This window comes from Leopardus geoffroyi, chromosome C1 (genome assembly GCF_018350155.1).
Source record: "Leopardus geoffroyi isolate Oge1 chromosome C1, O.geoffroyi_Oge1_pat1.0, whole genome shotgun sequence".
Classification (NCBI taxonomy): domain Eukaryota; kingdom Metazoa; phylum Chordata; class Mammalia; order Carnivora; family Felidae; genus Leopardus; species Leopardus geoffroyi.
The window spans coordinates 158218549-158234324 of record NC_059328.1 but is presented as its reverse complement, the minus strand read 5'-3'; the positions used below and the strand labels follow the sequence as shown (position 1 = coordinate 158234324).

Here is a 15776-nt window from a genome sequence, read left to right as displayed (position 1 = left end):
AAAATAATCTTGGACATTAAGAAGGAAGAACATAGTAAGCAAAATCATGGGTAAACATAGTAGACTTTCCTCCTCTGCTTGAGTTTTCTGACTTATTTTTAAAGGTGGAAGTAAAAACTGCCAACACTGTTTGATATCATCCTATTGTAACATTGTTTGATGTGAATTTGATTTGGAAATATTAAAGATAATTATAGTATTAACAGAGGAGAATAAAGGTATATAAAGGGAGATAGTGTTTTTACACTCCATACAAACTGGTAAAATGACACTAGCAGATTATAATAAGCCATATATATATATATGTATATATATATATACATATATATATATATACATATATATATATTATATTTATAACATAACTCCTAGAGCAACCACTAAAAAAGCTATACAAAGAGATATACTCAAAAACACTACAGGTAAATCAACTTTGAATTTTAAAAAATGTTTGAGGGCACCTCGGATGGCTCAGTCAGTAGAGTATGTGACTTTTGATCTTGGGGTTGTGAGTTTGAGCCCCATGTTGGATGTAGAGATTACTTAAATAAAGTGAAATAAAAATATAAAAACAGTTTGAGTAGTCTATGGAAAAAGATTTTTCATGTAAACCTTAGTCAAAAGAAAGCAGAAATGACTATACTGATATAAGATAAATTAGATTTTGGAATAAAGAAATTTACCAGAGACAAAGAGGACCATCATACAAAGGTGAAAAAGTCAATCTGCCAGGAAGACACAGCAATCTTAAATGTATACACACCAAACAGAGTTGCAAAACTTGTGAAGCAACAACTGACAGAACAGAAAGGAAAAATAGACAAATCAAAAATATAGTAGAACCCTTAACTACCATCTCTCTACAATTGAAAGAGCAACTAGACATAAAATTATCAAGGATATAGAAGAGCTAAATACCAGCAGCCACAGGATCTAAACGACATGTATAGAACATTCCATTCAACAACCACATAATACACATTTTTTAAGTGCCTACAGAGCACATACCAAGACAGACCATACCCTATGAGCTATGAAACAAACCTCAATTTGCTTATAAATATAAAATAATTGAAATAAAATATAAAATAATTGAAATAATAGAGTGAATTCTCTAACCACAATGGAATCAAACTAGAAATCAGTAACAGAAAGATAAATGGAAAACCCCCCAAATTCTTGGGAATCAAACAGTACACTTCTAAATAATTCATAGGTCAAAGAGGAAGTGACAAGGAAAAAGTTTAAAAATTGAACTAGATGAAAAGGAAAACACAAAATGTAAAAATCTGTGGGACACAGTTCATGTAGTACTGGGAGGAAAATTTATAGCACTAAATGCATACATTACGAAAGAGGAAACATCTCAAACTAAACATCTAAGCTCCCAACTTAAGAACCTCGGAAAAGAGTAAAATAAGTCTACCGAAAGCAGATGAGAGGGTAGAATAAAAATAAAAAAAACAATACAGGAAATCAATGAAACAAATATCTAGTTCTTTGAAAAAAAATCAGTTAAATGGGCAAACCTTCATCAAAACTGACAAAAGAAAAAGGGAGAAGACACAAATGACCAATGCTCGGAGTGAAAGATGAGATATTACTGTAGACCTTGCAAACATCAAAGGGGCAACAAGGAACTACTATAACTAGTCTACACACATAGATTTGACAACTTAGAAAAATGAACCAATTGCTTGCAAAAACAAACTACCACAACTCACCCAATGTGATACAAATAATTAGAATAGCCCTATTAAAGAAATTGAATTTATAATTTTAAAACTCTAAAAAAAGAAATCTCCGGGCCCATGTGATTTCACTGGAGAATTCTACCTAATGTTTCAAAAAAAAAAAAAAAAACTACCACCAGCTTTATACAATATTTTCCAGATAATAAGAGAGAGTAGTTAATTCATTTTATGAAGCTAGTATTACTGTGATCCAAAAGCCAGCCAAAAATATTACAAAAAAGAAAAGCACAGATTAATATTCCTCATGAATATAGATGCAAAATGTTAACAAAATACTAGCAAATAGAATTAACAATATATAAAAAAGAATTACACACCAAGTAGAGTATATTCTAGAGAAGCACATGTGGTTCAGTATTAGAAAAACAGTGAACGTAATCTACCACATTAACAAGCTAATATATAAAACCACATGATGATCTTCATTGAAGATGAAGAAGCACTTAAAATTTCAACACCCATTCATAACAAAAACTCTCAAAAAACTAGTAATGGAAAGGAACTTCCTCAACTTAAGAAAGAACATCTACAAAAAAGTCCCACAGCTTTTTTGTGTGAAAGATTGAGGGGCGCCTGGGTAGCTCAGTTGGTTGAGCATCCAACTTCGGCTCCGGTCATGATCTTCCGGTGGCGGGCCTGAGCCCCATGTCCAACCTTGAGCTGACAGCGCAAAGCCTGCTTTGGATTTTCTGTCTCCCTCTTTTTCTGCCCCTCCCCCTCTCATGCTGTCTCTCTTTCTCTCTGTCCCTCTCAAAAACAAACATTAAAAACATTAAACATTTTTTTTAAAAAAAATAAAAACAAAGTAAGGAAAAAAAAGTGAAAGATTAAATGCTTTCTCCCTGAGACTGGAAACAAGGCACGAATATATGCTTTCACCACTATTATTCAACACAGTGTTCATAGTTCTAGCCTATACAATAAGGAAGGAAAGGAATACTGATTTAATATTTAACACTATTGAACTATACATTTAAAAGTGGTTAAGTTGGCAAATTTTATGTTATGTATTTTTTGTTACAACCAAAAACATTTTAAGTGAAAACAAAATACAGACCTAAAAGGAAGAAATACACCCAATTATATTGAAGATGATATTATTGTGGACATAGAAAATCCCAAAGAATCTACGAAAATATCTTAGAAACAGTAAATAAGTTTGGCAAAGTCATAAAATACCAAATAAATATACAAAATTTAGTACTATTTCTGCATACTAGCAATGAACATGTGGACACCAAAATTCAAAACATAATGCCATTTAAAATTGCTTTAAAAATGTATTTAGTTGTAAATTTAATAAAACATATATGGGACTTACATGCTGAAAAATGTAAACTCCTGATGAAAGAAATCAAAGATCTAAACAGATGAAGAGACATATATTGTTAATGAATTGGAAAATTCAGTGTAAGAAAAATCTCATTTCCCCCAAACTGATAATACAGGTTTAATAAAATTTCCATTAAAATCTCAGCAAGATATTTTTGTATATAGAGACAAGATTACTCTAAAATTTATATGAAAAGTCAAAAAAAAAAAGAACTAGAATATCTAAAACAACTTTGAAAAAGAAGAATAAAGTGTGAGGGAACAGTCTACTCAATTTCAAGATATGTTATATAGCTAAAGCAAGATTGTGTTGTATTGACAGAACAGAATAGAGAACTCAAATAGACCAGTGCAAATATGTCCCACTGATTGTTAATAAGGGTGGAAAAGAAATTCAATAGAGGAAATACAAACTTTTTATCAAATGGTGCCTAAATAATTGGACATCCATAGGCAAGAAATGAACCTATACACAGAATAGCTCAAAATGGATTATGGACTTAAATGTAAAAAATAAACCAAACTTTTAGAAAAATGTGTAGCTCACCATTTTCATGTCTAAGGCTAGACAAAGAGCTCTTAGACTTGACACTAAAAGTACAGTCCATAAAAAGAAAAGTTGATGAATTGGCCTTCATCAAAATGAAAAACTTTTGCTCTGCAAAAGACCCTGTTAAGAGAATGAAAAAGAAAAGCTACAGACTGGGAGAGTATGTTTGCAAACTATATATCTGACAAAGGACTAAGATCTAGAAAATATAAAGAACTTTCCAAACTCAGTGGTTAGAAAAATTCAAATTAGAATATGGGGGAAAACACATGAAAAGATATTTCACTAAGGATATAAAGATGGCAAATGAGCACATGAAAAGATTCTCAGCAACATTAGCGGTTAGGGAAGCAAATTAAAATCAAAATGAGACATCAGCACAAATCTATCAGAATTGCTAAAATAAAAATAGTGATGACACCAAATGTTGGTGAAGATGTGGAGGAACTGGATCACTTATACCTTGCTGGTGGAAATGCAAAATGGCGCAGCCACTCTGGAAAACAGTTTGGCAATTAAATAAATAAATAAATAAACATGCAAGTGTTATATAACACAGCAATTCTACTGTTGGGGATTTATCCCAGAGAGATTAAAACTAACGTTCATGCAAAAACCTGTACACAAAGGTTATAGAAACTTTACTTGTAACAGACAAAAACTGGAAACAACCCAGACATCCTTCGATGGGTGAGTGGTTAAGCTGTGATACATCTATACCACGGAATAGTACTTGAAAATGAAAAGGAGCAAATAATTGATGAAAGAATTATACTGAGTGAAAAAAAGCCAACCAATGCCAAAAAGTTACATACTGTGTGATTCCAGTTACATAATATTCTTTATTCCACTTTATAATATTCTTTGAATGACAAACCTATAGCACTAGAGAATAGATGAGTGGTAGCCCGGGGTTAAGGGGGGAGTGGAGGCTGCATGTGTAGATGTAAAAAGGCAACATGAAGAATCCTTGGGGTGATGAGGATGTTCCGATCTTGATTACATCAATGCCAACATCTCGGTTGTGATATTGTCCTAGAGTTTTGCAAGATATTGCCAAAGGGCATATATAATGCTTCTGTATTATTTCTCACAATTGCATGAGAATATACACTTGCCTTGAAATGAAAAGTTTAATGAAAAACAAACAAATGGCTTCCTGGGTGAAAAAAAAATTGTCATAGATTCTCGGAAAGGGAATTCTAGCCATTCTGGAAATTGTCATAGATTCTCTAGCCATTCTGGCAGTAAGCCATCGTGTATGGGTGTTCTGCAGAGCAGCTTTACTCAGTGATCAGCCGTTTGTGCACAGGTTGATGTCCCGTGCATTAAACAATACAGAGCCTCCATCATTCTGAGAGTAGGACATGGCCACATTTCTGCCAACCTGTGGTGGTCAGTTGTGATTTGCCACTGATGTTCACTCTACAGTGTCAGTACTACTGGGTCTACCATGCATGAAAACCATTGAAAGGAAGACTCCATGTTAAGCAATGCACCCTGTCATAAAGACCTCCTAGGTATTGAAAATGAAAACCCTCTGGGTTTAGTAAATCTGAAACCTTGAAGTATAAATTGAGTAATTTGATTTTGTGGTGAATTTATTTTTCATAAAGGGCAAGATAAGGATCTCTCATATCTTAATCATTTGTAAAATATCTCGTACCTTTCCCCTTTAATTGCCATCTTTCTGCCCTCTTCTCCCTTAAACAAATGAACCAAGGGAATCTGAATTTACTCTAGTAAATGTATGTCAATTTTGCTGTTAAAAAGAAAGGCGCCCATTTGGTGGTCCAAATCACCCCCACACTTTAAAGAATCCTTTCCAGGATTTTACAGCCACAAGAAAACTTTCCACCAGATGATAAAAGAAAATTTGATGTGCACAGAAAGGAACCAAAGCAGCCTGCTCTTTTCCTTCCTAGCAGTTTTTTCTGATAGATCTGTTCTGTTGTTCCAGAAATATTCACAAGTAGTTTCTAAAACCCTAATAACTTCTTATTCCCAAGAATAAAATAAAAAAGTTAACCATTCATCTCTGGGGTGCTTCAAGAGTGAACAGAATCATAAACTACTCATGTGCTTATCCACACCATCCCCTATATAATTCTCTGGGAGTTTGCCCCAATAAACCTTGGAGCTGGGTCTGTGCTCAGTACTGTCAGTCTGAGTAGGTTTGTTTATAATTGACAGAGACACCTTTTATCACCTCTGCTTAGAGTGTCTGGAGAAGGAATGCACCACAGGAAATCTTAAGTAAAACTTTCTGACAAATACTCATAGTTGTCTGTTTTTGGACACCCAAATTTCATGTCACAAACAGAAAATTAGCAATATGGACTAACTTGTCCTTTACAAGTCTTTCCTCACAATATTTCACTACACACCCTGTACAGAGATACTTAACCTTTGTGAGAGCCTCCGATTGTGGATGTAAGTTTTCTAGCTCTTGTCCATGCTTGGGGTTCCCTTTCTACCATCATGAAAGACTGGGAATGTGGTGAACAGACCATATTAGCTGGTTTGGAGATTATCAGAGGGGTTGACCAAAGCAATCATATCCCTTCCTCATAAGTATTTTAAAAGTCAAAGCAAAATGAAGAAACACTGCGGTGTTGGGTCTGCTATGTGTAAGGTATTGTACAAGGGTTCAGGCAGTGTGAGCAAGCAGCTTAAACCAAGCTCTTGCCCTCAAGTAGCAAGATGGCAATTAAAATCTGTCGCAGAATCATAGTTTGTTCTGAATTAAAGAAATTGTACTTCAACACTTGGTCCAAGTTCAGTAGAGGCAGAGAACAATTCAAGCTTGGGTCATAAGAGGAAGGTCTGATGGGAAGCAGAAAGCATGTAGGATGAGAGCATCTCTGCTGAAGACACTGCTTTCCAATTCTAAAGAAATGGACTCAAGGGGCACCTGGGCTCAGTCAGTTAAGCGTCTGACTCTTGATTTCAGCTCAGGTCACGATCTCACAGTGGTGGGATTGAGCCTTGTGCCAGCTCTGCACTGAGTATGGAGTCTGCTTGGGGATTCTCTCTCTCTCTCTCTCTCTCTCTCTCTCTCCATCTGCTCTTACCCTGCTCATGTTCTCTCTCTTTTCTCTCTCTCTCTCTCTCTCTCTCTCTCTCAAAATAAATAAATAAACATTTAAAAAAGAAGAAATGGACTTGATATCATTTAGAGCATCCTCAAGGATCAGAACTGTTATCAATCTATGTTAATTTTCTAATTATAAAATTCTTTATTTTCTGAAAGCAATTTCAGAATAATTTTTGCTTCCCCTCACTGCCCCTGTGAATCCCAAACCCTGCGCCACAGCATGATAGTTGTGCTGGAAAAATGCTTTAGGGCTTTCTAGCTATTCTCTACAAGTTCTTTGGGTTCATCTTAGACATCGTGCCAGAGAGTGAAACTTCATGCGCTGTAGTCAGCAGAAGGCCTGGGCTAATAAGTGTTTTTCTCTTTCTTTGGGATGATGAAACACACACATTTTTCACAATGTCACTTTGAGATGGAAGAGCTGACAAGCTGGCTTAGATTCCTAGAGGAGGTACAGTAAGCTTCCTGATTTATAGCCCACACCTCTCACCAGTGTCTTTTCGGACACCTGTCTGGCTTTATAAAACCTTTCTCTGGTGATTTGCTCCATCACTGCACAATGAGCATGAGTGGAGGGACTCTATGGACAGAGCCCTGGGCTGCCATCTACTGCCCCTGGCTTCTAGCAGCTGCCAATGAGTTAGTTCTGCCTATAAAGATGAAGGGGGTAGGCATCTTTGCTGGGATTGGTACCATGAGGTCTATGTAGAGATTTGGTTAGATCAAATTATAATTCTACATAGATAAGAGGGCTTACCCATATTTTATATTTTAAATTCCTCTGTACCCACAAATGTTATCTTTGGTAAACCTGAGGCGACTTCTGAATCTTAATATTCTCCCCTTCTTTTGAAGGTTGCTGGACATTGAAAGTGAAATGATCAAATTTGCCAGTTACTATGCTGGAATCGCTTTGTCAGTACTCATCACAGGATATATTCAAGTGAGTAGCACCTTCATTTTATTTATAGATCAACCTCTGGGTTCAAATACATTACAATGAAATGCAAAGTACGCTCTTAAACTTTAAAATTTTTAAAAAATGTTTATTTATTTTTGAGAGAGAGAGAGAGGAGAGAGAGAGACAGCATGTGAGCAGGGGAGGGGCAGAGAGAGAGGGAGACACAGAATCCAAAGCAGGCTCCAGGCTCTGAGCTGTCAGCACAGAGCCGGACACAGGGCTCGAACTCATGAACGGTGAGATCATGACCTGAGCAGAAGTCTGACGCTTAACCCATTGAGCCACCCAGGTGCCCCTCTTTAACTTTTAAGTTGTTCAGATACCCTAAGGACTACAGTTTTACTTGGAGATGGGGGTGGGTGAGAGAGTGGGGAAGGATTCTTGCTCTCAGATGGGAAGAAAAACATAAGCAGTTGCCTAGAGAGATGGTGAATGAATAGACATTGAATTTCAATGCCCTGTCCTTCCCTGTCCCCTAGACTTTATCTTTTCTTCTAAACTTAAAAAAAAAAAAAAAAAAAAAAAGGCAATTGTGGATGTGTTTGTAATGAGAATATGAACACCCTGGAGAAAGGCAGGCATGAGGAGTTGGAGGAAAGCAAACTTGACTTTCTTTTTCTCTTTCATTGCTAAAATCTCACCAATCTGTATTCCAACTCAAATTCTGTAAACTGAATCTAGAGTGTATTCTAGATTTAAGCCATGGGAGGGCTTGGAGTTACTTAACCCTTATTTTTTTTTTTTAAGTTTATTTATTTTGAGAGAGTGAGAGAGAGAGTGTGTGGGAGGGGCAGAGACAGAGGGAGAGAGAGAATCCCAAGCAGGCTCCACACTGTCAGCACAGAGCCTGGATGTGGGGCTCGAACTCACAGACTGAGAGATCATTACGTGAGCCGAAATCATCAAGAGTCAGACCTTAACTGACTGAGCCACCCAGGTGCCCCATGCTTAACCCTTATTAAAGAAGAAAAATATTTCATCTTTTGCCTTCTTTCTGTAGAAAGAAAATAATTATTCCCCTCAATCTCCATTCATCCAAGAATTCCAGGAAGTTCATGTTCACTGTAAAAAGAAATGAATCAGTTTCTCTCATTCTGGCACTGGGCATTTTGATGACAACCCGACTACATCTGGTTGGGGAAAACTATCAGTAGATTCCCTGCTTATGTCATAACTTTTGTCTTACTTTCTCTGAAAATCATTGTCCAATAGCCTGGAAACTATACAAACATGCTTGTTGGCAGGCCTCTCGGGAAAAATACACTCAGAAACGGCATGCAAAAATTAGAGCAAGAATTTCTTTTCGGCACCGTGGGCTTTCCTTTACTCGCGCAGTCAGTGGAACTCAGTAAGGTTAGCTCTACACGTGGCAAAGCCAAATTCACACCCGAACCCTCGGCTTCCCTTTCCGCAGCTGTTCTGCTCATCCCGCTTGAAGCAGCAGGTGCCCTCGGCTCACACCGCAGCTCCCATGACGCGGCATTCCGCGAATCGCTTTCCTCTTTCTCTCAGCACTCATACTGAAAGCGTTTTCTTCTGGAAAGAGAAGGAATCCACGGATATTTTTAACATTGCAATGCCAAACATTCCTTGCTTCATTTTCAGATATGCTTTTGGGTGATTGCTGCAGCTCATCAGATACAGAATATGAGAAAAATTTCCTTTAGGAAAATAATGCGAATGGAAATGGGATGGTTTGACTGCAATTCCGTGGGAGAGCTGAACACAAGACTTTCCGAGTAAGTGGTCGGTAGGAGGTCTTAATGTATGTGTGAGTTTTGGATAATAGAACCCTTGTTTCTAAGTTAAATAATTGGAGACACGTTTTCAGTTATTTTGGATACATTTTGTCTCTTAAGTCGGGCTTTTACAGGTAGCATGTTTTTTCCATAGGTAACATTTTATCAAATATGATCATTAACAGTTGATAGCCAGGATACTAAATTTTGTTTGTAGGCCCTTAAGAGTTAAAAGAGCTAGGGCTATTTGGCCTCCAAAAGAGAGACCGAGGGATGTCACAATCTATGGATCAATAAGGAAAAATGATACAATTAGAACGAATTATCTTGCTCTGTTGAGGTTATTTCTGCACATAAAAACAAAGACAAAGAAAAATCCAAAATAGCTCGAGAAAGATTCAAACTGAAAAACTGAATTTAAATCCAGTTTACACATAAATACCAGTTGGGGCCATTAATAGCTCCCCTCCAGTCATTCTGAATGAGCCCTGAGTAATTAGAACCAATTGAACCCTATTGAATTGAACGTTGAGGTCTCATGAGAGACACTTAGTGTACAGTATAGTGAAGATAAGAGACTAAATGTTGAAACCCTTATAGATTCGAGCACTCGTTCTGCCCCTTACTTACTATGACCTTGAACAGACACTTACCCTTGCTATAATACAACTGTCAAACCTCTGGGTAATAGCTAAGGTCCTTTGTTGCTATTAAATCCTAAACCCTCCTGGCTCCATCTAAACAAGAGATTATGGGAATATTCCCAGGAATATGAATGTAACATAATTATGTTCAACCAGTATTCTGGAGGATTTACTCTATGCAAACCATAAAGATAAACCACAGAATTCCTGATCTCAGGGAACTTACAGCCTAGTAGGAGAGATAAAAGGTGCAAACAAGTAAGTAATCAGTGCTGGCACATACTGATAGCTTACAACACACGGACACTATTCTACATACTTTACTTATATTAACTAATCCTCATCTGTAGATGGACATAATGACAGAACCTGAGGCGTAGGAAGGTTAAGTAAGGCAAGTTAGCCCAGGAGAAGCTTGTGTTCAAATTCAGAGCTGGCCTGAATCTGTGCTCTTAACCACTATTCTATATTGCCTATAAGCAGAATGCAATAATTACATACATGTACACACACATACACAGATTAATTACATTGCTATGCAAACACAGGGAGGAAGATATTACTTCTTCCTCGGGGATTATATAAGTTTTTATGAACTAGGTGGTGTGTGGGTTTTTCCTTGAGGCTGAAAGGATTTAGCAGGTATGAAGAAGGAAAGAAGAGCTTGTTAGGACAGACCAAGGATATGAGCCCTAAGAAAGAAAGAGACAAACAAGGCGGTTTCTAAAAGTCTTTGTCAACACTGAATGGACACCAGTTGGGAAAGCTGGGTTGAGAACAAACTTGCTTGGGTGTGAGGGAGAAAGAGACTTGACGAACTCACAAGCTGTATCAAGTGTTTCAAAACGTGCAAGACTGTTGTTTCCCATGGGCAACGGGGTACAGATACAAGAGTACTTAGAAAGGAAAGACTGGGATTTCTCAGCAAGACATTTGAATTGACCAAGTTCAGTTTTAGTGATCAAATCCCCTCTTGTTTCTAGTGATATTAATAAAGTCAATGATGCCATTGCTGACCAAGTGGCCATTTTCATTCAGCGCATGACCACAAGCATCAGTGGGTTCCTGTTGGGATTTTACCAGGGTTGGAAACTGACCTTGGTTATTATCTCTGTCAGCCCTCTTATTGGGATTGGAGCAGGCATCATTGGTCTGGTAAGAATGTCTTCTCACTTCTCTCCAAGACTTTTGTGCTGTGAAACAGCCAGAAATGTGAAACTTGTTTCCTTTTTCCTGTGTATGTTTAGTCAATATTATCACTGTTCCAGTTTACTTTGTTTGATTATTCCTCACTATCAAATAACATTCCACAGATCAGGGATTGATGATGTTTTAATAACATAAATATTATTGTATTAATAACAATAACAACTACATTTTCTGAGCATTTACTATTTTGCCAGGCACTATTAGGAACTTCATATATATTGTCTCTAATCTTTACAACAATCTTATAAAGTCTTAATGCCATTTTAGACATAAGAAATGCAGGCTCGGAGAGGTAAAGGGACTTGTCTGGGACTACACAGCTAGCAAGTGATCAAATACAAGGGAGTCTGACTCCAAAACCCCCACCCACTCTCTGATATGCCTATTGCTTCCTATGGTCTCTAAAGCTCTGACGTTTTCCTCAAAAAGGCCCAACAAACATACCCAGCTCAGTAACAAACACCTAATGCAGATTTCTACCGTCACAACTGTGTTCTCCATGCTGTGTGATCAGTTTCAGACAGAGGTTACCTGACCCATTCTGAGCAATGTCCCCATCAGTTTCCATTCCCCAGGTATGTAGGCTAAGAAAAAACGTAGGAGTAGGAATTTTGAGTCATCCCTATTAAAAAACACTCCCAAGGATTAAGAAATTATGTTCTGCTTTTAGAGCAGACACATTCGATAGCAGCTCATGGGATCAGGCACACTAATAATTTACTGTAAATGAGAATAGAATTCATGTGAAAAGCCGCACGCACATCATTGAGCAACAGGAAACCAATCTCCATGATAATATTTTCTAGCAAAATATTCTCTACAGTCCACCGACAATATTACTCAAACATTTCCCAGGTAGTACAGAATGACAATAGCAAAGAGTTCACTCCCCTCAACTGTCCATCATCTGGTTCTACCACCTGGCTCAAGAAAGATATTTTTAGCCTGTCAAAGTGTTAGCTTCCTCACCTTTAAGGTAAGGCTAATCCTTCCCAAAGTAATTGTGATGATTCAAGGCATATTCCATGTTATGCACTTAGCATGGCATCTGGCACAGAACTAATTGCTACAGAGTTATAAGCTTTTATTTTTTTCCAATCCACCATATCACACAAGCTTCACCACAGTCCTTCCTACCAAGCCTCCCTTCCTCAGAGGATCTTCCGGGATTCTGCAAACATTTAATTCAGTTCCCCCCACCCCCAATACATTGAATCTCTTTCTTCAAACCTGTAATTAATTAACGTTCATACTCAGATGGATCATATGTCACATTTAACATGTTAGAGATGTAGCCTGGTTCGCTTGATTTTAACAGGCTTAGAGCATGGTTTCTCTTGCTATCTCAGTGCCTGTATTTCAACTTCTTGTCAGTGTGTCAGTGATTTGCAATGCTGTAACTCTGCACTGGTTTCTTCTTGAATTCAAGTCTGTGCATGTTTGTGTAAAATGATGCAAGCAATTTCACTAGGCCTAATTCAAGAGCAGGACTCCCCCCCACTCCCCCCACCCCCCCCCAAAAAAGAGCAGGAGAGGGCAATATATCAATATTACACGTTACTGTGGGTTTTTTATGCCTGTGTCTGACTTTTATATTTAACCAGGAGAAACATGAGTGATTGTTAAATATTTTCCCATACACATCTTTTAAACTCTTGTATCAATTTTACTGAAGTATCCTGAGATTATCTCATGAGCCATTACAATAAAACTATGAACATTCACAACTACTTGATTTCCTCAATAAATAATTTAGAAATAAGTTAAAAGAAGGTTGTGGTAAAAACTGCAGCGTCATCGGTAACGTCCGTAAAATTCAGATTTTAATGTTGATGAAAATAGACCTACTTTCCCTATTGTTGCCTTTTCAATTCACAACTTAGGAAGTGTGCACTTGTAACATAAATATATTATAACAAAATTATACACTTACTTATTTTGTACCCGAAACCTCCATTTAAGATTTTGTTTGTGAAGGTTTTTGCTGCTAAGAGTTTGGAAAAACTTGGAAGATAAACTCCTTTAGTCTGGGTAGTATAAATTTTTTAGATTTCTGATCTTTTACAATATTTGCTTTTATTCATTTTGGTATCTTCATCTGTGACAGGGATTTCTTTGGTGATTAATTCTAATTAGAACTCAATCCAAGTCTAATTTTAGAAAAAGTAATTTGTTAAACATTAAAGGCAGTGTCTTTTTAGTTCCTTCTGTAAAGAGCAAAGCTAGTTGAGCCCCTATAGTTGAGTCAAATGGTGTAATATTAATCTGGAGCTTTCTCCTGTGGAATTACCTCTGTGGCATCACGCTTTTGCATACTCGGGACCTCTCCCCCATTCTACTGACTAACATGGCACCTGCACGGACCACCAGTCTCTGTCTCTGGTGTTTGTCCACAAACTGTGCAATGGTCTGTGGCCAATAGTAATGAAATGGGACACAGTTTCACTTAAAACCTTCATCAGCATAATGAGTGAAACACTGTGGTCTCACTGAATGCCCTCTTTGGGACTTACTCTGAGAGGTTTTTGAGGCTGACTTCTAATGGAATCATTTTGATAAGCTGGCAACCAAACGCTCATGGATGGGGTTTAACAGAGATCAAGCTTGGATGCAATTCTTCCCTTGGTGAACACGGTTACAGCGAGAATCTAGTTTTGTATTGGTAACACCCACCACATGTTTACTGAGCGACAGGTTGACTTCCCTAATTACCTGGTCTTCACGTCTTGTTTTCTTCTTTTGGATTTTAGAGTTTGTCCAAGTTTACTGACTATGAATTGAAGGCCTATGCCAAAGCAGGGTCAGTGGCTGATGAAGTCATTTCATCTATGCGAACAGTGGCTGCTTTTGGTGGTGAGAAAAAAGAGGTTGAAAGGTTGGTTCGTTGAAATGTCTGCCACTTTCCAGAATTCTGTTGATTGGCATACCACCCTGAAATCTTCCCCATTTTTCACAAAGTGGCAGATTTTTACCTAGGTCTATTTACCCTGAGGGAGCTTCTGTTTGAGAGGCAGCTGGGAGCAATTAGATGGGGCATTAGCATTACAAGGACCCCCAAGCCTTTAGCTGTGTGTTTTTGAAAATGTTATAGTGGCAGGTGTTTAGAAAGCTATTTTAGGTTAGATATTTATTTCAACTGTGGTGGTGGATACATACACACGCTAAACCTCTGTAACACTGTTTAGATCATGGAGTGATCTGAAATGCAGTTCCAGAGGCACCTGGGTTGCTCAGTCAGCTGAGCATCAGACTTCGACTCAGGTCATGATCTCATGGTTGGATCCTGAGTTTGAGCCCCACATCAGGCTCTGTGCTAACAGCTCAGAGCCTGGAGCCTGCTTCAAATTCTGGGTCTCCCTCTCTCTCTACCCCTTCCCTGCTAGTGCTCTGTCTGTCTCTCTCTCTCAAAAATAAATAAACATTTATTTTTTTTTTTTAGGTGTAAGCATTATTATAAAAAAAGAGACAGAGAGGGAGGAAGAGAGAGAATGAGTGTGAGAGGGGCAGAGAGAGAGGGAGACAGAGGAGCCAAAGCAGGCTCTGCGCTGACAGCAGAGAGCCTGATGCGGGGCTCAAACTTGAGAACGTTGAGATCGTGACCTGAGCTGAAGTTGGATGCTCAACCGACTGAGCCACCCAGGTGCCCATCTGGAAGATTAGTTCTTAATAAAAATAAAAACCTAAATGAGTAAAACAGCACAGTTGTCAAGAATGTTGTTTATTCTTCCATTTATCTAGTACTTAAGTGCATTCCATATGCCAGGTACTGATTTTATAAAATAGCCTCCAGTTTAAACTCTTTTTAATGAGTAGATCTAGTATGATAATGTCATTCTCAGTTGCTACCAAAGAGAAAAGAGAATTTACAATCTCTACTTAGCCTCTTTTCTTTTCTTATTTTTTGTTTTTGTTTTGTGTCTTTTGGTTTATAGAGTGAAGTTACCTTGTTTCTCATAACAAATTTCAGTAGCATACTTCCTCCACCATAAAAGATATTAATCATTGTTGATAAAAGTAGCAATGTAAATGTTTTGAAAATGGTAACATAGAATAGACCTTCATTTTTGTCCCATGAAATGGGAAATTTTCTCCATGGATTTATTTTTGGGGATAAAAGAAGGCAGTTACAGAGTGTCTGAGCTTGAAGACCATGCCAGTTATTAATGCCCAGAGTATAGAATCACTGGAGCTTAGTGCTTGAATTGGATACATAGTTATCCCCGTCCTGTGGCTGTGAACCCCATGGGTCATGTTACGACATAGCATTCTTGGTCACAGGTCAGATAAGTGTATGGAGATGAGTTGGTGCAAACACAGGTCTCAAACCTAGGGGGAAACAATTACATCATTTGCTGATAGAAAGCATGCAGCATGACTTAATAAAACAGTTCAAGCACAAATAATACTAGATCCCTTATGTCCAAACATTTGTGTTGAAAATTCTTTTCTCTTGGGGTAAAGTTCTCACTGTCCTCACACTGTTCTCATCC

General features: G+C 37.7%; 1 protein-coding gene across 5 annotated transcripts in view; it reads left to right on the top strand.

Moving 5' to 3' along the window:
* Window positions 1-15776, top strand: part of ABCB11 (ATP binding cassette subfamily B member 11) — a 91325-nt gene that overhangs the window by 20335 nt on the left and 55214 nt on the right. For all 5 annotated transcript variants that reach the window (XR_006712943.1, XM_045480101.1, XM_045480102.1 and 2 more), the window contains 4 exons: window positions 7589-7676; window positions 9300-9433; window positions 11061-11232; window positions 14037-14161. Coding sequence is in view for 4 of the 5 variants with exons in the window: in XM_045480101.1 (XP_045336057.1) it covers window positions 7589-7676; window positions 9300-9433; window positions 11061-11232; window positions 14037-14161 (519 nt within the window). In the remaining variant the exon portion in view is untranslated. The remainder of the gene's footprint in view (window positions 1-7588; window positions 7677-9299; window positions 9434-11060; window positions 11233-14036; window positions 14162-15776) is intronic.